The 26,580-nt window shown below is 44.1% G+C and overlaps 1 protein-coding gene and 1 pseudogene across 1 annotated transcript; one reads left to right on the top strand and one right to left on the bottom strand.

Moving 5' to 3' along the window:
• Positions 1–1,645: 1,645 nt before the first annotated feature.
• LOC124851541 lies at positions 1,646–3,279 on the bottom strand (annotated as a pseudogene).
• Positions 3,280–16,409: 13,130 nt separating this feature from the next.
• Positions 16,410–24,469, top strand: si:dkey-43k4.5 (potassium voltage-gated channel subfamily S member 2). The gene is made up of 10 exons (XM_035152230.2): positions 16,410–16,613; positions 19,252–19,431; positions 20,227–20,360; positions 20,770–20,934; positions 21,015–21,186; positions 21,815–21,898; positions 21,972–22,133; positions 22,563–22,646; positions 23,365–23,457; positions 23,624–24,469. Exons 2-10 carry the CDS (start codon positions 19,261–19,263, stop codon positions 24,080–24,082), a joined length of 1,524 nt encoding a protein of 507 aa, XP_035008121.1. The 5' UTR covers positions 16,410–16,613; positions 19,252–19,260; the 3' UTR covers positions 24,083–24,469.
• The last annotated feature ends 2,111 nt before the right edge of the window (positions 24,470–26,580 follow it).

Below are 26,580 nucleotides of genomic sequence, written 5' to 3' on the forward strand. Positions count from 1 at the left end.
TGTGGATCGTCATCATGTCAACACCATGAACTCTCAACGTGCGGCTGACCTCAGTCCAGTCTGTGACCTGAATAAATATCAGAATCAGACATGTTGGACCATTCTTGTTTCCATTCATCTTCTTATCTCTGTGTATTGGTCACAAGGCAGGTTTGGTAATTAAACACTGTTTAAAGTAGGGACTCCTGACAGTCACTTCCACCTGTTTGTTTCTAAACTTATCATAGCTGTCAACGTGTTTCAATAAAAACATTAATCTTATTCTGAAGAACCTGAGGAGGACAGTGCTCAAACCTCAATCCATGTTATTACTGACACTTTCTTAGTGATCAGGAGCAGCAGGTGGAGTGCAGGTGAATGGAGTTGATGGTGGAGCGTGACTGACAGGCTGGGTGAAAGAGGACAGATGACTGAGGGACAGTGAGCAGGCAGGCTGGAACAATTTAATAAATAATGTTGACAAAAGAAAGTCTGAAAGTGAACAAGGTTGGGACCTCAGAGTCTCAGTGTGACTGATTTGGACTCTCAGTCAGAGCAGCAGCTTCACTCCTGAATCCAGCAGGTTGTTCTTACTCAGATCCAGGATTCCTATGAATTGTGGTCAGGCTTCAGAGCCTGAGGCCACGACTTCCCAGTGAGTCTCTGAAGTCATCACTCACAAGTCTGTAATTAAAGAAAATATCAAGTCTGTGAAGAATTAGTCAGAGAAAACACAACATTCATGCAACGTGATCATGTGACCCTCACCCTGGTAAATCCCTTTTTGTTAAAAACACACTCAAAATCACTTTCAGATTTGGTCAGCGTTCATTCAGACTATGAAGAACTCATTAAAATTCAGGTAGTCAGGTCAAAGGTCAAGGTCACAGAACATGTTCATGGCCTCTTGAACATGATGTCTCAACTGTCTTTGGGGATTTCTTCATTTGACTCAAAGAAACTGATTAGATTTTCTGGTGGTCAGGTCCAGGTTTACAGTGACCTCATATTATTATGTGAAGTCACATGTCAGGAACCTGGAGGAATGGACACCACTGTGGTTAGTGGGCGTGCAAAGCGCAGGGCCAGGAATTCAGTTTGACAAGAAAAGAAGAATAAACTATATTTACTGTGCTTCCAGTTTAAAGGAACGTCAGTGATTCTCATCAAAACACTGATTCAGTGATACGTCTCCTCACTCAGTGCAAGCTGTTTATCTGCATATATATATATATATATATATATATATATACACCAGTATATACAATAATCTCCCTTACACCCATGATGCAGTATGTCTGAACCCTCAAACTCAAGCACAGTGATCCCCTGTCATTGGATTTCACTCTCCACATCTGATCTAGTTGTTCTCCTTTGTGAACAATGAGGCTATATGTGCCATAATAATAGTATCTTCCTGTATACCCCACACACACCAACTAGCTCCAGTCTCCATGTCTTTGGGTTGTGGAAGGCTAGAAGGCCCAGAAAAACCACTGCAGACACCAGAACATCACTCCTCCTGCAGAAAGGCTGCCCCTGCTGTGTTGACCACTGCAACACACCCTTACTAACCCCAAACAATGAGAACCATTAACACTGGATGGATTTGGAAAACGTCATCTCCACTGATTGAACACATATTATTGATCATGTCTGGACTCACCTAAGCCTTCCTGCAAGTTTCTCTAAACAGGATCGATCTGCTGTATGACCTGGTATGATGTGTGTTGAACTTCTCCCAGTTCAGCTCATCCAGGAACACTCCTCTGACATCTGCAGCATCAACCAACCAAACTGACAGTGGATATCCAGAGAGTTTCTCATGCTGATTTGTTCTCTGGCGTCCGGAGCTGTTTCATCTGCTGATAGACTGAGTGGTCGTTCATCTGGTCAGACAGTAGGAAGATGTTGATGCTTCTGTCCAGGAGAAAATGTCATCACTCTCCATCTCCTTCAGGTTTGTTGATGACTCTCTGAACCCAATCTCCTGGACTGTTCTCTGTCAGAGCCGGCAGGCCTCCTGAACTCTCTGGTTGGACTCCAGACTGAGGGCGTGAAGGAGCAGACAAGCAGGTCCAGGTATTGCATTTATGCCTAGTGAGGGTTTCTCCATGGTTCTCTTCAGGAAGTCATCGAGAGAAGGTACTGTCTATGTGTCCCATATGTTCCAAAAGTTGTTGAAGTTCTTCTGTGTTCCTCTTGGTGTAACACAGTGGAACATGTGAATCATCAGAAGAAACTCCTGAAGCAGCTCCAGATAGACAAAGCGATAGACTGATTTCTGGAAGATGCACTCTCTTCTGAAGATCTCAGTGCAAACTCTGAAGACATCTGAGGCCTCTGTGACATTAAGACCACACCGCTCCAGGTCTTCTTGGTAGAACTTGTGATGTTTCCTTCTCAGATGATTTTCGTGTAGCCTCCCCAGCTTCAGAAGGAAGCGTCCTGTCAGCCTCTGTCAGCTGCTGTGGGTCGTCTCCTTCCCTCACCCGTGCTTATTGTTCTTCCTCTTTGTCTGAACCAGCGGGAAGTGTGGTACAGGTGAGAGTCAGGGTCTTGGGCAGCTCTCCTCTCTGGTCTGTGGTCAACATGTGCTCCAGAACTGCCCAACACTGATCCAGCGAAGACTGGGATTTGACACATGATATGGAGGCTCCCTGGATGTCTTGATGTGTGAGATGATTCTGCCACGGCTGCCCATCACTGACTCTCCTCTGAAGTACTCCTCATAATCCAGTGAAGCCTCGTAGCCTGTGACCCCTGTCAACTTTGTATGCAGGGAGGATCACAGTTGGCGCTGCTGGAGGTCTGGAGGAATTATCAGGCGAGAAGAGCAGAAACCTTCCCGGATGAGGATTACATCCATAACCGTTGACATCTGTGTGACATCGAACACCAGCTCACAGTAGTTTAAGTCGAAAGTCTGCTACCATCAGAGCCGTCGAGAATGAACAGAGTTTACAGACATGTGGCCGTCTCTGCCGTGAGCCTTCCTGTAGCGGCTGGATGGAACTCTGGAGCGTGAAGATGTGCTGCTGGTCTTTCACCCAGGAGTTCAACTCCCTGAGCAACCTGCGGTCCTTGAGCCCACATCTTGGTTTCTGCAACCTCTGCCCAGTCCAGAAGTGAACCTCTGCCGAGAAGGGATTTTCAAGCCGCGCCCGTTGGTGGGGGCGACTCTGATGCTGCTCTGCTTGCTGATGATTGAGGCTTTAAAGATAGAGAGTGGCACTTGTTAGGGTGTCATTAGAGGCTCTTCTTCTTGGAAGCAAATGTCAAGCATGCCTCTCACCTCATGTTAGATGTTAACCTCTTCCTTATGACTGCACTCTGTGATACTTAGGCTCCAGTGTAGATCCTGTTGAGAGGGGTTCTACTTCCTGTTTCATCTGATTTCCTTCAGTCACGTGTTCACATCTCCTCCTCAGACTGAGCTTGGCATTCATCTAAAACCTCCTGCAGACCAGTCTGCTGAAAGACAAGAGAAAACAATGTCAGAGACAGAGAATCTGAAAGTCCTGCTGATTGTTTTCATCAGATACAGAAAAACTACAGAAAATAAAAGCTTTTTAACTTTGTGTGCTTTTTATACTTGATATTAGAAATGTTGATGCTGTATGAAGGAACAAAAATAAAACCACATGTGCTGTTGTCAGAGTCAAGACATCATGAACACATGCTCCTGATGCTGCTCCCAGTGACCGGCTGTCTGAGCTCAGCTCCTGTTAGGATCTTGTCCCCACACTGGGGGACAGGAACCTCCTGGCGAGTGAACTGGTCAGTGAGCAGTGCTACACTGTCACTGCAGGAGCCAGTGTCCCTGGCTGGTGAAAGGCTTTGGATCCCTTCAGGACGTCTGACTTACTAGAAGCCTTTGCAACAGGGCCGACTGCTCCTCCTCAGAAACATGACTCCTCTTCCTCTCCCCCTGTGAAGAGAACATTTCCTGATAGCTTTCACATGTCCCAGTCACGAGTTGCTCATTACTTCTGTAGGAGAGGTTTTGTTTTCCACCAGTATGTTTGTGTGTTGGTTGGCAGTTGCGTTAGTGGGATTTTCAAAAACGACAAGATTACAGTAAACTTGGTGGAAGGTTGTGGTCTGTGAACCAGATGGAGAGCTCTTTCACGAGGACATGTTCAGAGGACTGATGTTTACCAATTGTGTGGAATTTGGGGTACAGTCCAAAACAATCAAATAGTCTCTAGTGAATCTCAAGAGAGAAGTGGTTTCTGCTCAAGGCGTCTATTTGGTTCCTGGTGGAGGTCTGAGGCTCTTTGGTGATTCCTGATTAGTCTGCTTCAATGGCTATGTGTAATCTATAATGCAGAGACACACTAGAAACTAAATCCTCTTCAGAGCAGTTCACAGTAAAGGCAGTCTCTTGCTTTGTGTGTGTGAGGGTCCAGGTTCAAGTCACTGAGAGCTAGAGGATATCACATGGACCAGTCACTTCAGGGAATACACAGCTGGACCCACAGGACTCTGCTCTCAGTGCTGTGGTCCTGACCTCTGCAAACACAAACATGTTTTTATTCAAGAACACCATTCACTGGTTCATTCTCTGAGGATTCAGTTTGGAGAGTTCACATGTTCAGGCAGGTCTCTTACTTTGTGTGTGAGGGTCAACTTGCTCTGAAATGTCTCGTCCGTGCGGGCGGCTGCGGCGGCTCAGTTGTGATTCGAGCCACGCTGCTCTTCTAAGATGTTTCAAGGTCTGGTCTATTTCCTTCTCGTCCTACGCTCAGTTTACAGCAGAACACAGTGAAATGATCTTTCACGCAGTTCAATGTTTATCTGTTAACGTCTGCATACAAATGTTGCAACACTTCCTGTAGCTACCATTTCCAATAAAAAAGCACTCCCATCGTTTCTGTTGACTGGATCAATTCATTTATTTTTAAATGTTTTATTATGTAGAAATAAATGCCATAGCTTCATAATTTTAATAGTACTGGTATTTTATTTGAGTACACAGCATGAAGTCACACACAGCTGCTAGGATAACATGCGGTTGTCATCTTTATGAGCAAGCTGACCGGCCCGAACACGTGGTGACCGGGATCGAAAGTGGCGGAAATCACGTTCGTATCGGTTCTGCCTCTCATACCCAGCCAGTTAAAGTGACTCTGTCAACGTCCCGTTTATTAAATGGGAACTCTGATGAAGAAACTGTCCAGACACGAGAAGGAATAGTGTCTCAAGTAAGAAAGTGTCCTCAGGATACAGGTCCCTCATTATGCATTGTTTAGCCACACAGGCATCTGGTATTCATGATTCTGAACAACTGGGACTGGGACTGCAGACTAGTGTTTAAACTCAGTGGAAGAGTTTGACTACGTGATTTTTGTGACATCCAAATAACACAAGCGCTGGCTGGAGGAAGGACACCAAGCTAAAGTATGTCCACAGAAGGAATAAAACAGCCTGACCTCCAGAAAGAACAGCAGAGAGGGACAGGGGGCGTCCAGCAGGAAGGTCAGGAGGGACAGGAGGAGGACAGAGTGGAGTCGCTTGGGGAGAGTCAGGTGAGGTAGGAGGACGGAGGTCACAGAGATCTGGGGAAGGTCAGGTGAGTGGGGGGGACAGGAGTTCCCAAGAGAGGAAGGTCAGGTGGTGAGGAGGGACAGGAGAAGGGGGACAGGGGAGTCCTTGGGCCAGATCACAGGTAGGTGAGAGGTGGGAGGGACAGGCGGGGTCCAACAGGTGCCAGAAGTAGTGATATTGACATGGAGAGATGAGGTGCTTGGTTCTCATCTGAAAAGAAAGAACCAGGAGCAACAGTGGAAGCTCAAAGGCAAGAAAGGAAGCAGTGAAGGAAAGGAGGAGAGGAGCAGCAGAGTCCAGAGTCCAACAGGGCAAACTCTACTGACAGTGATCCTCAAACTTCAGAACAGGAAACCAGAAAACTAAGAGCTATAGTCTTACAGAGAAGGGTAAAAGTGTTTCTCCAGAAGACTGCAGAGAATATGAAAGTTCGGCGGGAATTATTTCTCTGATAAAGAGCAGCTCTCAAACTCTGCCACGGCTGCTCATGGGCAAGCAAAGAGCAGGAGGCTTCACGACCAGAATATATAGACTCAGAAAGATTGTTCAAAGTTAGGCAGAAAACTTCATGATAGGAATGATGAATATGATTTCATCCTGATTATAATCAGTCACTGTTTTTGTGTGGGGTTTTATATTTTACCAACATGAGTCTTTTAAACATTACCTCTTCCTAAAATACTAAAGCCAGACCAGAATAGCTGTGAAGAAGGTCTCTGGTAGTTCCAGCAGAGTAAGCTCAAAGGAAGACAGTGGTGTTTGTGCAAGCCACATAGTGACCCTAAAGTAGGAATGACTGAAAAGAAGAGTAGGAGAGGGGCAGGTGGTCTGAGCCACTAAGCTTTACAACCAAGTGGGAGTGGGCATCATCTTGCTCAGAGCTTCCTCTTCAAGTCTTTAGAAGTGGAAGGAAATTGGTGGAGGGCAGACTACTGGTAGTGAGGGCGAGTTGAGCAGTTTTATTTTGTTTTATGATGTTTATCTGCTCGGTCTCAGGACGACAGTCTGGTTTTAAGGTTTTAGACACAGTTTAAGCAAGTTAAAGTAGATGATTTTAGGCACGGGAGGATTTTGGTGGGTGATGTTTTAGACAAGGAACCCTCGGGAAGGCCTGGGCATCACAGCGTGCATGAGGCAGCTACTGCAGAGGGCCCACTGACCTTGTGATGTGTGAAGGATGGTATGTGAACATAATACCTGGACTCATTGCCGAGAGATCTAACATTTCCATGGAGAGGTGGACAGTTTGTTGTTTCAAGCAGTACAGCATCTTCAGAAAGTGCAGTATGTCTCACTGTAAGTTTTCATGAGATCACGCGCTGGTTGTGTGCAGCGTTTTATCTCTAAATTAAAAAGTCCAGAAATTGCATACTGGCATTTTAACACGTCTCTTTTATGTGATGCACATTTAAGGATGTTTTAAAGTTTTCTGAGCCCAGTTTTAAAGAAAAGAAAAATGATTTTCACTTCTTTAAAACTGTAGTGGGACTATGGGAAGGTGGGAATAAACAGCTCTGTCAACAGTATATGATATGCAAGAGAGACATAACAGATCTATGGAGGATCTGAGGGCGGAAATTGTAGGTTGCTGAATTTAATGGAATTCCACTGGAAATAGAGATCATATTAAAGAGATCTCAAGTCACAAAAATCTGTCACCACAGACCTACTGGGCACTAGAAGCTCGGGCGGCTGGTCAGATCCACCCCAGTTGGGCAGGCCGCGCTCATGGATGCCTGTCAGAGTGCTGTCTTTGGACTGGAGGAAAGAAGAGAGCGGACAAGGCACGACTCATCACACACTCCTCTGCGATCTCCTGGGGAGAGAACTCAGTGACAGCAGGAGATCCAGGCCATTAGGATTTTACATAATGATCTGTACAAAGTAAAGATACCCCGAGGCTGCATGTATGAATCCTTCTGTGTGACTGCCCAAAGGGTCCTGAGACGGCTGAACACTGGGTTGGATAGCCCCCTGTGGTCTGCAGAACTCTGCCACATTATACCGAAGCTGGAAGGCCCAGACATCGAAGCAGATTCCGGTAAATTTTTAAAGTTCTGGGCAAGAGATAGAGGAAAGATCTTTGCTTTATTTTTAATGAGAGTTTAGAGGCAGGTACTGATAAGCGGGAGCAGTATGCTCTCCTGCCAAGAATCTTCAGGAGATCAAAACTGGCTGTCCACTGTCTCCCTCTTATGCTTGGATTACAAAGATCCTTTCAACGCTGGCAAACGTCTGAAGAGAGAGTGATGGAGGAAGTGATTTACCAGACCAGGCCTACTGTGTACTGGTAGGTCTATCACAGACAATGTGTGTCCCTTAATTAGGATATTGTGGACTTCTCTGGATTCATTACAGGTACCAAAAACTGGTCTCATTTCTCTAGACCAGGAGAAAGGCTTTTGACGGGTTGAGCACCTTTACCTCTGGAAGACTCTCTGGAGGGTTCGGCCTCATGTCTAGCTGAGTCAAGGTTTGTCATCACAGGACATTGAGTGTACTGAAATTAATGGAGCCTGAGTGCACCTTTTAAAGTGCACAGAGTGAGACAGAGAACTTTTGCAAGCTCTCAGGGATATTTATCACGCTTTTCATTTGAACCAATGCTAAAAATAAGATAGGAAAGCTAACGTTGAAGGATTTCGATTTTTAAATGATTTTAAAAAGAAACCACATTTATCATATGTGCAGAGCGACATCATCGTCTTTTGTAAAAAAACCAGAGGATATCAGAACTGGGAAATTGTCAAAGTGATTTTAAAACCATGTCAAAGCAAGAGTGAACTGGGGAAAAGTGGCTTGCTAGCGTTTGGAAGTTGGGAGGAGGGCTACCCCAGTCTGCCGGGGTTAGTGGAGAAGGAGAAGTGGTCTTTCAGTACCTGGGAGGTGTATGTCGGCAATGAGTCCATAGTTCAGAGAAGAGACGCTGGAGAGTGGCTGAAGAAGATGCAAAGGAGATAACAACAGAGTGGAAATGGCTGGGACCACAGTTATCGTACAGAGGCAGAACACAGTAAGCCAAGCAACCTGGTAACTTCACTGCTCACAGCAAGCTCGCCTGCATGGAGCCACGGGACTCACTGAAACTACAAGCCATTTAACAGATTTCTTTGGGGACAAATTCACTCAATTTGGTGTGTGTTTACAAAGGAATTTACATTCAACAGAGTGTGTCTTTTGGGTACACTTCATCCAGAAGTACCTCTTTGAGATCACAAGGATATTTTATTTTGGGAGCAGAAGTGTGTGCTCCCAGCATCTGAGGGACTATTCAGTGCAGGTTTGAACATGGCACTGTTGCTTAATGGATTTTAAACTTTCTAAAAGCTTTGTATGGATTATCTCCTTTTTGTCAGTCACTTTTAAGACATGGAACCTTTAAATGGAAAAAGGCTGGAACACAAGCTCTCTGCACTGGCTGTTGGAAAGGCGTTAATCAGCGGAGCCGGGGAGCAGGTGTCCAGGCAACTCAGGCACCCGGGCCTCCTGGCGTGGCTGTGCCACCGGAGCTTAACCTGAGGAGAATAGTCGTGCAGCAGGTCTGGACTGACACGACACATCGGCCTTGGCCCCCTCATCAGGCAGAGGTCATGCGACAGGCAGGAAGCACATTTTAAACTTGCCTTAGATGAAAGGAGACTCTACACAGACGAGGAGGTAAAGTGCTACAAAGATGCAGTACTGGGAACAAAAACCCCATGGCACGACAGCGAGCCCTTTCCCCAGGGTTGGGTTTTACTCCCGAGGTCACAGACCGGAGGCTCCGCAGGACCTTTTTAAATAAGGCCAGGACTGAAACAGTACAGAACTGCACACAGCCAAGGAAGGCCATGTAGATATTTGTGTTTTAGCCTGGTCAGGCTCCCAGCTGGATGAGGACTGACACGGTGTGGAGGAAGACTGGATGGCGGACAGCAGTCAGGAAACCGGTGTGGAGGGTTTTTATGCAAACCGTTGAGGGAAAAGGACTGGTGACCTGCAGTGGAGGTTTTACCGCGGTGCCCATCGCGGTCAACAGTTTTATTTCGCGTCATCAATAACCAGTCAAATGCAGTTGTCCATTTTTGTGGAAACAGAACCAGTTTTCATGCTTTATGACTGTGAAGACTCTGTTACCTTTTAATACACTTCAGAATGTTTAAACAGTTTGATGGGCCGTGAGTAAGCTGCCTTCATCCTGGGGTTGGATATGGAGAAATCCCAACCTAGCAAGTGGAAATTGTTAAACTGGATGGTAGGAGAGAGAGAGGCCAAACTGTCCATCTACAGCCAACAGGAAGAACAGAGTGAGACAGGCCAGGACAAAAGAAAACACTTCCTGTTTTATCCTAGCTGCTGAAGGCCCAGGTCTGGAGTAGATTTTGCAAGTTTCAAAAATAGAAAGAACATGGATAGCTTCATCAAGACAATGATGCTAATATAAGTAATATGTTCTGTGGTTGACGTGTTTTAATATTAATATTGTGTGTCTTTAGGTGAGTTTTAATATTGTTCTGAACTGTGCTGCACAGATCCACTTATTGTCATACTGGAAACGTGTCTTCCAGTAGTTTTGTAAACATTTTGAAATAAAGGTTTTAAAATCCTCGCTCTCTCCTCTCACAGTGAAATGATCTTTCACAGTTTCAATGTTTATCTGTTGAAAACATCACAAACAAAAACTTGCAACACTTCACTGTAGCCTACCCATTTTTCAAACTCAAAAGCACTCCAGCTGCGTTTCATAAACCAGACTAGATCTATTAATTTATTTTAATGTTTTTATTGTGAAATAGATGTATGAAAGCTGTAGTTTGTAGTGGTATTTGTTTGAGTACACAGGACTACTTTGCCTAAAGGAAATCACAGCAAATAGCTTGAGCATTTCTGACAGTCTGCCTCAGACCAATCAGCTACATTAAGTGAATCAATACAAGCTTAGCAAGTTCATGTGTCCTTCAACCCCTGCCACTAAGAGAAAGCAAAGCATCTCGTATCATGTTCGTCATAAGCTGGAAATAGATTACAGAACTTTATAGACAATGCCACAGAAACACATCAATCAGCAGCTTGACTTAGCCTCTCTGTATCCACTGCCGGTTTCTGAGCGTACTGAAATGAGGTCAAACACAAAAACAAACCTTTACCTTCAGCACAAAACTCACACAAAACCTGTGTATGTGTGTGTGTGTGTGTGTGTGTGTGTGTGTGTGTGTGTGTGTGGCCACGTGTGCCTGGCTCTGCAGGTCGTGGCTCTACCACCACCACCTCCACACCTCAGCCAGTGAGTCTGCAGAGGCACCTGCTGGGATCCACGCGGTGAAAACTCTCCACTGGTTGGTGACACTGCTGTAACGTATGATTGTGAGAAACACGTTCTGTTATTAAGCCTTGATGAACAGATCTTGGTAGAATAAAAGTGAAACTGTGAGTTAACTCTGTGAATTAGTCCTTTGAACTCTTTTGTTCCAGACCTGCTGTTTCACATCTGTCTCTGGGGATCCAGTGAAAAACACAGTCACTGGCTGTAAAATAATGAATGAATAATATAGATATTGCTGAACCTCACCAGCTCAGACTTCGGCTCTCCTCCGTCTCCATGGTATTTTTTAGAACAAGTCTGAGACACTTTCACTTCCACTGGCTGCTCCTCCTCCTCCGCTCTGCAGTTACTGGGAATCACATGACTGAGTGTGTGTGGTGTGAGATAGCAAAGGGCCTCTGCTAGTTTTCATTTTAGAACACCCACACACACACACACACACACACACACACACACACACACACACACACACACACACACACACACACACACACACACACACACACACACACACACACACACTCTCACATAACAATACACACATACATACACACATACACACACTCTCTCTCACTAACACACACACACACACACACTCACACACACACACACACACTATCACTCTCTCACACACACGCAGTACTAGTGTTGTCTGCCTCAGGACAATCAGTGTGTCCCCAGGCATAACGCCCTGCTATATTTTTATGTGTGTATCTTTATATAGTCTATGGTGTGTATGTATATTAACATAATATTATATTTATTATAATTTAGTATTAATATATTAATATTAATACTATATTAATACATATTGTATTTTAAAGTGACCATAAATATAACTTTTATGATGATGTCATTATACATCACCATTTGTCTCTTTACCTGCATCATTCAGGTGGGAGGGACAGACAGACGGACAGACAGACACAGACAGACAGACAGACAGACAGACAGATAGACAGACACAGACAGACAGACAGACAGACACAGACACAGACAGACACAGACAGACAGACAGACAGACAGACAGACAGACACAGACAGACAGACAGACACAGACAGACAGACAGACACAGACTGCAGACAGACAGACAGACAGAGACAGGCATTGAGACAGACCCAGACAGACAGAACCAGACAGACAGACAGACAGACACAGACAGACACAGACAGACAGACAGACAGACCAGACCAGACAGACAGAGCAGACAGACAGACACAGACACGGACAGAACAGACAGACAGACACAGACAGACAGACAGACAGCAGACAGACAGACACAGACACAGACAGAGAGACAGACAGACAGACGGACAGACAGACACGAACCAGACAGACAGACAGACAGACACAGACAGACAGACGAAGACACAGACGAGCGACACAGACAGACGAACACAGAGAGCAGACAGACAGACAGACAGACAGACACAGACAGAGACAGACACAGACAGACAGACAGACAGCAAGAACACGAACAGACAGACAGACAGTGACAGACAGACAGACAGACAGACAGACAGACAGACAGACAGACAGGGCAGACAGACAGACAGACAGCGACACGAACAGACAGACAGACAGACAGACAGGCAGACAGACTACTCCCCATCAACAGAAGTTCTTCAAATTAACTTTTCATATAACTACAGCCTTTCTGAAGTTTCTGCTATGCCTACTATATTCCCTTGTATAAAACTAGTTCTGCACACTATACGGTATGAAGCCGTACATCTCCTGCTCCTGCAAATATTTCACAATTAAAAACATTTAAAAACAAATGAATACGATGGTGTGCTTTTATTTTGAAACGTGCACAGACTGTTTTGTAATCATTTATGTTTATGACATTAATTTGAAAAGATAAACATTGAAACTGTGTTGAAAGCAAATTGTCTCTGTACATTCTGCTGCGAACCACGCGCGACACACGGAGAAAATCGGCGAGACCTGAACCGAACAACAGGCTCTGACTCTGATCTGTTACATGGACATGGAAAATGAAAAGCGAGCCCGTGGGCCCGGACGTCCGGCGAGGAAGGGCCCCTGGCGCTCCCTGATAACGGTCCACCTGACGAACCAGGTCTGAATAACCGCCGCGTGTCCTCCTCGGCCGCAGGCCCCTGTGTGTGGCTGCATTACAGGAGATCTCTGTGGATCCAGCATTTCTGACATTGTTGTATTAGTCGGAGAGTTTAAAACATTCCCCAGGAAGCGGCTCCGGGTCCAACATGTTCCCAATCAGAAACTGAGAATTCAATGTAACTTCCTTTTCAATCACTCTCTCTCTCACACACTATTCTCATTCACATATCATTCACTGTCATTTTGTTCCTCACACATGGTTGTTTGCATTCACATGTACAATTCATTTCTCTTATATGTGCTATTATTCTGTTTCAAATATAATATATCTGTGCAAGAGAGATCAGTGTTGTGTGTATGAGGTATGATAGTAAAAAAAGAGAGTATGATGGTATAAAGTTGTGTGTATATATATATATATATATATGTATATATATATATATATATATATATATATATATATGTATATATATGTGTATATATGCTCTACGAGCTTTACGGCTCTCCACTGGATTTGGTGACCCCTGACATAGCGTATGATTGCTTGCGAACCACCGTTTCTGTTATTAAACACTTGAGTGAATCAGATGCAGTGAGAAGATGCAAAGTGAAACTGTAGATTAACTCCTGTTAATTTAGTCCTTTAGAGGCTCTTTGTTTCTAGACCTTGCTGTCACATCTATGTCTGAGGATCCACGATCACATGAAACCCTCGTCTGTCACCCAGGTGTGGACACTGCCAACTTAGTGGTAGTGTGATCAGCAGACGGATGTTAACAGCAGTGTGAGAGTGACAGTAAAACTTTCAGAAAGTTGTGTTCACGACTTCACCGCCACTTTTTCTTCCTTCTGCTCATCCAGGTGAAAATGGAGTCTGGCACTTCCCTGTTCTCGGGCTCCTCCTCCCTGTTGAACCAGTTCACACATGAAACCTACCCAGTTTCAAAGTCCAGTTCATGCCTAAAGAAAAATGAACTGGGTCACAGTTCATGTTTTATTGTGATGTTGTGATGTAGATAACAAACTTAGGATCATGTATTTAGTTAATAATGGGCGAGTTTGGGATCCTGAATCCAGATGTTCACTTTAACACTGAGTCCTGACTGTGAGCGTCTCCTGGGACTGAGCTGTACAATGTTAGTTTTCATGATGTTTAAATGAGCCTCAGAAACTCTGGAATCAAACCAACACTCAGTTACTTCATGTGCTGTGTGATCAGCAGACGGATGTTAACACCAGGTGTGACACCACATTATGATTGACATCGAGCACCGTCCAATGGGTTCAGGGGGGCGTGTCATCAAGCTCTCAGTCAGGCTCCACCCCCTGCTCCTCCAAATGTGGTCACTCCTGGTTTCAAAAAACCAAGATGGTGCTGAACAAAAAGTCAAAGTGAGGCTTCAGAGCAGCAGCTCACCACCAACCTGTGAGCCGCCACGCGGTCATTGATACTTGAGTTCAATTTATTTGGAAATCTCCTGCACAACATTTTACAAACTCCATCACACACAAGGTCACAGAGAAATGAATTCACACATTACAGATTAAAGTGATTTTCCGCCAGGTTTTATGTTTTCCTTCGTCTTCCTGACGTTGACTGAACACTACCCCAAAGTCCTCTGCGCGCCTGACAGTTTCCGGATCTTAATGGGCCTCGCCAGGAAACGCCCGCATCACCATCCGCACGGAGTCCAGCTGTTCACCCGCATGCTGTCGCTCCTCTCGCGCCCCTTCATCAACATCTAATCACCACGCGGCCCAATCGACCACCACCATCCTCTTCGCCACCTTCCTGTTCACCAACGTGCTGCCTACGCCTTGCTCAGTCCACATTCTGACGCCAGAGACAAGAAGTTCAACGCCACATCAGACGCACTTTTCTGCTATCGAAAGGCAGCACTGAGAAAACAAGGTGGTGGAACCTCGAGAAGATCCAAACAGGTTCTACGGTGAACCACCTTGAAGATGTTTTTAAAATGTCGTACTTGCTCTGATGACGCTAAAACCTCGTGGTTTCTCTTTCAAGGGTTAAAAGACACATTTGATTTTTGTTAAGGACTAATGTATTGATTTAGTGACATCTAGTGGGTGAAGATGCAGATGAGAGAGAACTATAACTGTTCTCTCTCACTCCATCACACAGGGAAGAAACTTTGATCCTCGAGAGACTTTAGATCAAAGACTTTAAATAAAGATGGACGACGCTGGCCACTTTAACTGTAACAACATCAAAGATAAATGGCTTTGATCTACTGGTTCTGCAGCTTGAAGACATTTTCACACAAAGAGGTGAAGATCTACACTGAGATGTAAACCAAAGTGTGGGCCACTAGGTGGCAGCCTCCTCACAGACATGCCAGAAATGTGAAATGAGGTTGTAAATTATTTTAGTTTTTCAAATCCAGAGTTGTTCTTTTAAATTGGTTCACCAAAACATTTTTTGATTTATAAATGAACAAAACTTCATTTTACAGGATGATTAATGGTTAAGTGAGTTTAGATCTTCTTCAAAATATTAAAGACATAAAACTGCTGTTGTTTAGTGTTTTCTTTATGAGACCTATAGCTCTTCATCATTTCAATTCTTTTCTGTTACTTTACTGTTTTTACTCTTCAATTAAACAGAAAATGAAATCTGGACAACAAACGAGTAAATGTAACACATCATCTATTGCTTCATATAATAAACGTGACTTCTTTATTTCCGTGTTGAGTTGTTATTGAGAGGAAACTTGAATGCTGGGGTCAGCCAGAGGAAACTAAAAACCTGAGCTGCTTGTGAACGTGTCTCTGTGTATGAGAGCAAAGGAGAGTCATTTAAAAAACTGAGGAGTTGATGACACCTGGGATTTAATTTAATATTTAAATCTCAGCTGAGACACAGAATATTAATGGAACTGAAGAAGCTCGAGGTCGTTTCAAAACTCATTATTACTGTGTGAGCAGCTTTAAATAAAGATTATTAGATTTGAATCAACCGCTGGGCGGAGCTAACACGTCACAGAAACAACCATCAGCACGTGCACTGTGTGAGAGAGAGAGAGAGAGAGAGAGAGAGAGAGAGAGAGAGAGAGAGAGAGAGAGAGAGAGAGAGAGAGAGAGAGAGAGAGAGAGAGAGAGAGAGAGAGAGAGAGAGAGAGAGAGAGAGAGAGAGAGAGAGAGAGAGAGAGAGAGAGAGAGAGAGAGAGAGAGAGAGAGAGAGAGAGAGAGAGAGAGAGAGAGAGAGAGAGAGAGGGCAGAGAGAGAGAGAGAGAGACAGAGAGAGGGACAGAGAGAGAGAGAGAGAGACAGAGAGAGGGACAGAGAGAGAGAGAGAGAGACAGAGAGAGGGACAGAGAGAGAGAGAGAGGAGAGAGAGAGAGAGAGAGAGACAGAGAGAGAGAGAGAGAGAGAGAGAGAGAGAGAGAGAGAGAGAGAGAGAGAGAGAGAGAGGCAGGAGGAAGCTGCAGCTGTTTCTTTTCTCAGTGATGTTACACAAACACAGAGAGATGGACTGAGAGAGTTTTATTCAGAGGAAGAAGAACAGGAGGAATAAGAGGAAGAAGAGGAGGAAGAGGAGGAGGAGGAAGAAGAGGGAGGAGAGGGAGAAGAGGAAGATGCTGTGTGTTTCTCTGCATCGTTTTCATCAGTGAAAGTGATAAACCTCTGGACTTGTGATGGGGTGAATCTGAATCTGAGGAGGATGCTGATGAACGAGTGAGTAAACTTATCAATACTAATATTCACATTAAAAGAAGAACAGAATAAAAGAGGTGAAGAGATTAGAGAACACGTGAGAGTGGAAAATAGAATTATATTGATTATAAAAGAATTTAAAAAGAATGGGCAATGAAATAGAAAATAATAAATGCTCAGATTAAGTCAATGAAGATTATATTGTATATATATGCAAATGAGGTATTGTGTCATTAAATGTTTGTTAATCTGAAGTAATTTCAATTTAAACATTGTTTTTTACAATTCCTTTATGATTTTGACGATACATCAAAGTCAAAGGTTTTTAGAGAGACGATTTTGGATGTGTTATTGTTATTATTATTACCATCATTATTACCATCATTATTATTATTATTATCATAACAACAACAATAACAGTGGTGTTTTATTTATCCAGATCTTTTAACGATGCTCTGGATCTTTAACTCACAGAGAAAGCAAATAGTTTTCTCTTTTTTTCATTATATTTGTTGGTTTTCATAAGTCAACAGGACAACAACATGCAAACACAACAATCAGCAAAACAAATAAAACTGACTTTTATCAAACCTAATCTTCATGAAATAAAACTAAATAATACTAAATAAAACTAGTATCTCTTTTTCATCACTTTGAAATAATTATAAATCTGCTCCGTGTCAGTTTTTATGAATAAAATGTTTTATAAATCAGGCTGTAAATTATATGAACAAATAGAATTATATGAATTATACTAACAAACCCTTCAGTAAAAAGACCTTCAGAATAAAAACAGGAATAAAACTGGAATAAAACTACTAAAGTTTCAGAATATGAAGAAAAAACTAATTTTGAGCCTTTAAATATTTATGCTGTGATTTTAATCTACAAACACAAACGTTAATCAAATAAAAATCTCAATGTGCACTTTGAATATTTTATTTCCTCTCGTCTGAAAGAAAACATGAAGCCAAAATATCAAACTGGACCCGAGCGAGAACAGATTTCTTTTGTCTGGAGTGAAGTGAAGTTGCGTCATGTTCGGGTGTCGAAGGGAGTTTGTTATCGAAGGTGTGTTTTTCTTCTTCTCTCCACCGCTGAGATTTCAAGCCGCTGAGCTTCCTCGTGCTGAATTATAGATCAACTTTATTTCTGTGTGAGCAGCAGGCGGCTCCCTGAGGCCTCAGCATGGCTCCTTCATCGACCAGGGGGAGGGGCCACATGGTCTCACTGTTTGTTTGGGGGCAGTGCATGATGGGAAAAAAGAGGAAACCAGAAGGTCACTCATGCATGAATTAGAAAATCTGTGAACAATCATGAACTTCTCTGAACTCAACCTGCAGCATCCAGAACATCTACAGGTTGAGACTCTGGAGAAATGTGAGGCTTCATCTAATCATGACTGGGAATTGAGACGAGACGAGACAAGATGAGATGAGATGAGACAAGATGAGATGAGACAAGAGTGTGGATCACTGAGGTGTTTCAGGAGCTTCAGGAGCTTTATCTTTTTCTCTTAACTAACATGTACAAGTTCCTCAAAGCTTCGCTCCAACATCCTCGAGGAGCGATGACTCCTCATCGGCCTCCGTCCTCTAACGGACGAGAGAGAAGGAGAAACTGGATTAAACAGCAGCAGGAAGAAGAGAAGAGGTGAAGTCCGGCTGCTCTGTTAAAAACACCATCAAGTCCACGTTAGGTTCAACACCTGTCTGAGACGAGGCCCTTTCCTGCAGCGCACACTCACAGACTATAACATCATTACATCTCACTCTCAGGGTGGAGCTCCTCCGTCCTGTCGGAGCAGCACTGCACAGATCTGATGTTTACACCAGGAGACGGAGAGAAGAACATGAAGGAGAAAAGACGGAGCCAGATCATTTCTGTTTTCCCTGGAACTTGATGAGTAAGAACAGTTGAAGCTGCACCAGAGGCTGTGACTGAAGGTCGGTTCCTTCACAGCGACACAAGGCTCCTTCAAATGCAGCAGACACCTATCCCACAATCCTTTGCACTTCGGTGACTGTGTGTGTGTGTGTGTGTGTGTGTGTGTGTGTGTGTGTGTGTGTGTGTGTGTGTGTGTGTGTGTGTGTGTGTGTGTGTGTGTGTGTGTACTTACAAACATTGGCTGATGTTAAACGAGACTAAATCTTAATTGAAGCATCTCTGAGCAGAACTCTCTGGTTTGGCTCGTTCTGTTTACTCAGCTCAGACGTGGACTCACTCACATTCAGTCTCAGGATCTAATTTCAAGTCAAAGTCTTTTGGGCTCAGGTCCAGTGAACATTGAGCTTTTATTGACACTGTGTGGTCCATCCAATCAGTGTGTGACTGTCTGCTGCATTCAGATGAAGTTAAGAAGCACATGTGACTCAAAGAAAAGATCCGAGTCACATCCAGGCCTCGATTTAAAAAGTATTTAAAGCTGCGATTAGTCAAAATGATCACAATACAAAAAACAAATCAAATACCTGCAGCTGAAGAACAAGGAAAGACACACAACCACTGAGGACTGATATTTATGAGTGCAATTTGGTGCAGATCCAAATAAAAATCAGGATCTAGTACATTTGAATGTGGTTTCAGGTGTGTGGTCTCGTTTTCTCCTTGTCACCTTTATTCTCAGACTCACCTGAGTTGCGTCTTTTCCCCTCCACAGTCGGTAACCATGGTGAAGGAGAGCGTGCCCCGCTGGGTCCACCGGGACTCTGACGAGGGTCTGATCCATGTGAACGTCGGAGGCCTGAAGAGGAGCCTGTGCTCCACCACGCTGAAGAAGTTCCCAGACACCAGACTGGGAAAGCTGCTGTCATGTGACTCGGAGGAGGACATTCTGCAGGTGGGTCAGGTTTTCACACAAATGTCGGGATAATATCGTCCCGACATGTTGTGTAGTTGGTGTTTGTGAAGCAGCAGCAGCAGGTTGTCGGGTCCGACTCGTTCAAACAGGAACATGTGGGGAACATCCAGGCGAGGGGCGGAGCCTGTGGAGCAGCAGGGGGCCGGACATGACGTATAAATCCTGCTGTGGAAAGATCAGTGTTGTTGTTTACAGCTCATCCACACCGGCGTCGGCCCTCATCACCAAAAGATCTGGAACCTCCTCGTGTTTCCAAGTTGACGTCTTCGTCTTCTACGTGTACGGCTCCTCTTCTTCATCCTGAGATATTTGTTCTTCCAGTTTCACGTCCGTCACATGTTAGAATGTTCCAGACCTTTTCCAGATGTTTTCTAACATCGACTCACTCTGACAGTTGTTGTCATGAACTTCTCAATGTTCACGATTCTTCTTTACTTCACCAGAGACTATTTCATGTAACACTTGAATATCTCTACTCATATTTATCAATCCTCATTTGCACCTTTTTAATCTGCATTGTTTTTATTCTTGTTTAGTTTCAGATTCTATTGTTTTATTTTCTTTATTTCTTTGTATTTATTTGCTGCTTCTGCTCAGGTTTTATATTCCAGTGTTTCATTTCTTTGCCGCCTCAGGACTCAGTTCTGTTCCCTCTCATGTTCTGGAATGACAATAAATCTCCTTGAATCTTTTCTCCTGTCTCGCTAAATAATTAAATTTTGAATTTATTTTACAAATAACTTGAATCCTTCTTTCCCCTCCTTCCTCTCGTAGGTGTGTGACGACTACGACGTGCAGCAGAAGGAGTTTTATTTCGACAGGAATCCCGGCCTGTTCCCGTACGTCCTCCACTTCTACCAGACGGGGAAACTTCACATCATGGACGAGCTGTGCGTCTTCTCCTTCAGGTCCGTGTCTCTGTCCTCGTGTCTCACATGCAAACCTCACAACACGTACAACACAGGTAGAAGCTGAAGATTCTGAGAGGGGAAAAGTGTTGTGTTGTTCTGCCGACAATGTTTGTGGTGTTATTTTCAGCAGATGGACTCACAACACATTCAAACGCATGAATAACGAGTGTAGGGGGAAGTTTCCTACCTGCTGGTGAGGTCACATGATTTCAGCTCCAGGCCTGACGACCTCGGACACCGAGTGAGGAGTTGGAAAACGTCTGAGTTCTTCTCTCTTTGCGAAATGTGGGAAAAGTTTGGTTACAGTGATGGGAGAGACATTTCTATTCTTACGGGACAGTGGATGAAGTCTGTTGGAGTTGTCGTCGTCTCGTACTGACATCGTCTCTCCGTTGGTTTCCCACAGTCAGGAGATTGAGTACTGGGGCATCAATGAGTTCTTCCTGGACAGTTGCTGTAGTTACCGTTACCACGACCGCAAGCTGGAGAGCAGCCGCCATCGCAGCTGGGACGACGAGAGCGACGTCAGCAGCATCGACACGTCTGTGGACGAGATATCGGACATGAACAGGTGAAACAGAAAGACTTTCCTCGTCCTCACGTCGTTACTCAGGTGTGTCCTTCATTAAATCTCCTGGTCTCCGTCCTCAGAGACATGCAGCACTTCCAGGTGGTGCGCTGTGGGAACTTCAGGAGGTGTCTGTGGCTGACGCTGGAGAACCCAGGATACTCTGTCCCCAGCAAACTCTTCAGCCTGCTGTCCATCGCTGTGGTGCTCACGTCCATCACCATCATGTGCATCAACAGCATCCCCGAGTATCAGGTCAGAGCAGAGAGACATCGTGAAGACAAACAGACTCAGGCTTTGAAACCAACTCGACAGGAAGTTTCTTCAGAACGTTTTCAGACATGAGCACGTGCAGACAATTGTCTGGAGTTTGTGTTTCTCGTGTGAAGAAGCAGAGCAGATTGTTCGGAACTCTGAAAACATCTTCAACTGAATATTTAAAGGTCCAGTGTGTAAGATTTAGGTGAAAGGATCTATTGACAGGAAGAGACTGAATATAACATAATCCTAATGATGCTTTCATAAGTTTCATCTAAACTGTACAAATTAATGTTTTCTTTACCCTAGAATGGGCCTTTATATTTAAATACTTTACATTTAAATACTTTATATTTACATCAGGAGCAGGTCATGACATTCTCCCGCTGACATTTTACCAGGAGGCTGCAGGAAAAATTCCCAAAAATGCAGCAACAGACATTCGTACATTTGCATTCTCACATATTGCCCCTTTCAAAATATTGTGTAAAATCCCGCCAGATGAATTCCTCACATTGTGGCTCATGAAAGTCAAACTTGATGAGGCTGAGATAGAAGAAGACGTGGTTAAAAAACTAAATATAGGTGTAAATGTTTAACTTGTCTTTCTCCTGCTTGTTGTCAGGTGTTTGACTCTGAGGGGAAACTGACGGAGGACCCCACCATGCAGGTGGTGGAGGTGTTCTGCAGCTGCTGGTTCACCTTCGAGGTCAGCTCACTAAACACACAGGTGAGTCTCTGCTACAAAACTAAAACTATAAAAGTGTTGTTTTCTCTCGGAGGTGGTGACGCGGCTGCTGCTCGCTCCGAACAGGAAGAAGTTCTTCCATCACCCTCTGAACATTATTGACATGGTGTCTGTGGTTCCCATCTACATCACGCTCCTCTTCGACTTGACGCTGGGATCCGAGTCGGAGCTGGGAGACCTGGGACGACTCATTCAGGTGGGACACTTTCATCTGGCTCACACTTTGACACAGAACTCAGTGAACTTGGTTTTTACCACGTGTGCGTATCAGGGCTGCCTCAGCGCCGTCAGTTCAGTGTACGTCCGCCTCCACAAGATACAACATGTCTAAGAATGGTAGCCGCAGTATGTGACCTACAGTGTCGCCATGTTATTTAATGCTGTAAGGGCTGAAACGTCACGATTGACAGCTGAGACTGACTTGTGATTGGTCGATACCGTGGCTCCATCAATTCTAACGCACAGACTGACTCCAAATGAGGTCAAAAGCCAAGATGGCAGCGTTCGCATCCGACTTCAGCTCCGAGCCTCACACACCAGCAGAGCGCCCACCCCAGACATTTCCCATATCCCATAATCCTCTCTGCTGCCGTTTGTCTTGAAACACGCCCATCTCTCACCTCAGGTCCTCAGGCTGACGAGGATCTTCAGAGTGTTGAAGTTGGCCCGACACTCGACCGGACTGAGGTCACTGGGAGCGACGCTTCGGGTGAGTCCTCACACACACACACACACACACACACACACACACACACACACACACACACACACACACACACACACACACACACACACACACACACACACACACACACACACACACACACCTTTCACCCAACATGGTAGCGTTTAAAGAAGTTGTTGTGAAGCACTGTGACATCTGATCCAACTACACATCTGGATTTGAAGTCCCATGTGACGTCAGTGTATCAGCGATGTATCTGACGCTGGTTTCATGACACCTGATGGAGAGTAGTACAACTGCTCCTGTTACACTCATGTTTCATAACAGAATCGTTTTTCCGTGTGTAAAACAACAAATATACTCCACATGTCAGGTTATTAATTCATAAATCATTATTTAAAATGATCCGTGGCATCTTGAAACCAAACTCATCAGAAACATCTGTGTGATAAGAACTTTACCTAAAATGACAGAAACCATCTTTGAGAAACTATTTAATATTAAATATTTAATATGAAACTATTTAACAATTTGGTTTAATTTATTTAACGAGTCCTTCTCGTAGTTTGGCCCATGTCCCAACACCGAGGAGGCAGGGTTTATGATCAATACTGCACCCAGCCACCAGGGGGCAATTAGGACGCTTTGGCTTCACTTTTGCGAGCTGTCATGTCGTCCATCTTTGTTTTCAGGCGTAGACGTGTAAAGTTTCTAACGTCGTTCCTCCTCCTTGTTTTTGCAGCACAGTTATCGTGAGGTGGGGATTCTGCTGCTGTATCTGGCTGTCGGAGTTTCCGTCTTCTCTGGAATCGCTTACACGGCAGAATACGAAGAGGTGAAGTCTCACGTGTTGAGTCCTCACAGAAACTTTAATGTTAACGTTTTATTCAAATGATTTCTTATTCTCTATTTTTGATCGTCGTGGTTGAATTCACATGGCCGTTTAAAATTTTGTTGAAATGTGTTTGTTGAATCTTTCCTCTCTGGGTCTTTGTCTCCAGGACGTGGGTCTGGACACCATCCCCGCCTGCTGGTGGTGGGGGACGGTGAGCATGACCACGGTGGGTTACGGGGATGTGGTGCCCGTCACGGTGGCCGGGAAACTGGCGGCCAGCGGCTGCATTCTGGGCGGCACGCTGGTGGTGGCGCTGCCCATCACCATCATCTTCAACAAGTTCTCCCACTTCTACCGGAGACAGAAAGCTCTGGAGGCGTCGGTGAGGAACAACAACCGCAGGAGGATGAGGATGAGCTGCGAGCCAGAGACGGAGGACGAGGATGAGGAAGAGGAGGAAGGGTCGGACGGGGACAGCCAGTGTTTGGACGACGAGGACATCGACGATATCGAGGAGGACGATGATATCGATTATGAGGATGAAGGAGGTGTCATCAATTACAGCTACGTGGAGCATCCGTCCTACACGTCCATTCTGAGGAGGAAGGAGCTGCGTCAGGTGTGAGGGTCGACCTGTCGGATCAGAGGGAAGTGACCTCGTGTCACTCTGCGACCAATCACTGTCATTAAACTCCAACAAACACGGAGGACGATGAATAAGAGCTTGAGAAGGTGCCGTGTCGTCCCCGACGCGGCAAACGACACGGACGATCACTTCAGGTCTTCCATGTCTGAAACTGAACTGTAGTTTGTTTGAGTTCCTTTGTGCATGTGAGCAGATTCAGGAGGTTTGTTCATAGTCGACGAGTTTCTCTGTTAAAACTTCTGCTGCAGAAGAAGTGAAGAACTGATGTGACATAAAATGCACGTTAATCAAAATGAAACAGAACAAAAAACAACATGAAAAACTGAGTTTTGTGGAAGAAGAGAATAAAGGAAAATTATTATTGGATTGTTTTCTTTAGCTGTTCCCTCTGTCTCCAGTCTTTATGCTAAGCTAAGCTAACAGGACGGAGCTTCTTATTTAATGTACTGACGTAAAATAACTTAATCATAATAATAATTTACTTAATTATAATATAATTTCCAACTTGTTTAAAAGTTCTCCAGACCTGAAACAAACACGTTTCACTGTTCGTCTCAAATTTACAGGATTCATTGTATTCGTTGATAAAACTTTTACTTTTATTTAAATTCTTTTCAACTTTATAAAAGTCTAAAGTTTACAGAAAATTTACAATCGATAATCAGTGAATTTTCAATTAAGACGAAACACACAAACATGAATCAGACTCTTCCCTGGGTGAACGATAATGCTCACAAACTAAAGACAGGATGGGACGACGCTCTAAAAATATGAGACATCATCACAACCATTGAAAATTCTGCTTGTAACTTATTTGGTGTCTGATTCAAAGGGACGAGTCAACACTATACAATAACAAAGCCGATTCAGTGGCCACCATAGACCCTGAGTCCAACAAAGCAACGTACGCATCATCGCTACCAACGAACCAGCACTTCTACGGTATCTCAGACAGACGTTTCAAAGGTAAATGCATTTCCGAAGCCATCAAGGGCTGTGGGCGGAGCTGAAACAGATCAATCCCTCGATAGTTAACCTTCTAGCGCGTTCTATTAAGACGTCTTTGGGCCAAGGGAGCTTCCAATGCATGGAAACCGGCTGCTGTCTCAACGGGGGCGACCCTCTTCTGACTCTCAGCTACAGGCCCATCAGTATCTCACCCATACTATGGGATGTATTCGATGAAGTAGTCGCCAAACAAATCATTACTTATTTAAACAGTAGCTCCTTCGCCCCTGCACTCAATGCAACTTCGGATTCAGGGCTAATCACTCAACACAAACACTTACACCAGTTATGGGTAACTCCATAGAAAAGGTTGAGGTGTCACTAGAGAAAGTTGGGGTTGTGGGGGCCATGCTTTCAGACAATCATCAAATCTTACTGCATAAACCAAACAATTTCAGTTTTGTTTGTGAACCTCATCGAATCGTATCAGTTTGTAAAATGTCCTGAACACACTGGTTCTTGGTGGTTTTTCCTCGGTCTTGCTGAGGACAGAGGATGTTACACCTCGTTCAGTCCTAAGAGGGAAACTGGTCGGTGAATATGGGCTTTATGAATACATTTACTAGATCCAGAATTTGATTCCGATCTGCACCAAATTTCATACACTCATACATATCAGTCCCCTAAACAATAAACATGCCAGAGTGATTCTTCATCAAGATCCACAAATAATCCTCTGAAGAAACTACTCAAAGGTTGAACAATTTTAAAGTTGATCCAGATTCACACTAAATTTCAATGAGTGGAAAAGGGTGGAAACAGAACTTCCTTTGGGGGGGAGGCAAGTTTAACAGACTCCTCATCTTCCATTTATAACGGAATTAATTAAACGTGATTCTTTGAATACAGGCATTGGAAAAACTTGCACTGAACTTATTCGACCAACTTGATGAATGCCCCGAGATCTTCAGAGGTTCTGTAGGTGAGAAAAGTGTCTCTGGACATTTTCTGGATCTTCTCCTGCAGCTTCAGAGTAAAATGTCCAAGTGAGTCCATGTGAGGAGACAGCAGGACAATGTCCTGAAGCTTCCCCGTGAGCAAGTGGACGTGTTGGTGAGGTTTCTAACACGTGACGGACGTGAAACTGGAAGAACACAAATATCTCCGGATGAAGAAGGTTGTTAGAAGTTTTTATCTCCTTGTCAATAATATTAAGTTAATAACAATAACAATCATCATAATGATAATATAAAACCCTGACGATATATTATAGCAACTTATTTTGTAGAGGACAGTAAAATGCTCCTTCAAACACCTTCACCAATTTGTTATTTGACGTTTTCCTGAATATTCATTTGAAGATGTTTTCAGAGTTTCTGACCCAACAACTGAAAAGAGCTCAATGAAACATTACTGAATCTTTTTTCCCTCAATTATGTCTCAGATACATAATCAATATAATAAGTGATTACACACACACGTCACTGTTAGTAGGTGTATTTCACCTTAAAGGGGACATAGCATGCAAA

This window comes from Hippoglossus stenolepis, chromosome 3, assembly GCF_022539355.2.
Source record: "Hippoglossus stenolepis isolate QCI-W04-F060 chromosome 3, HSTE1.2, whole genome shotgun sequence".
Classification (NCBI taxonomy): Eukaryota; Metazoa; Chordata; class Actinopteri; order Pleuronectiformes; family Pleuronectidae; genus Hippoglossus; species Hippoglossus stenolepis.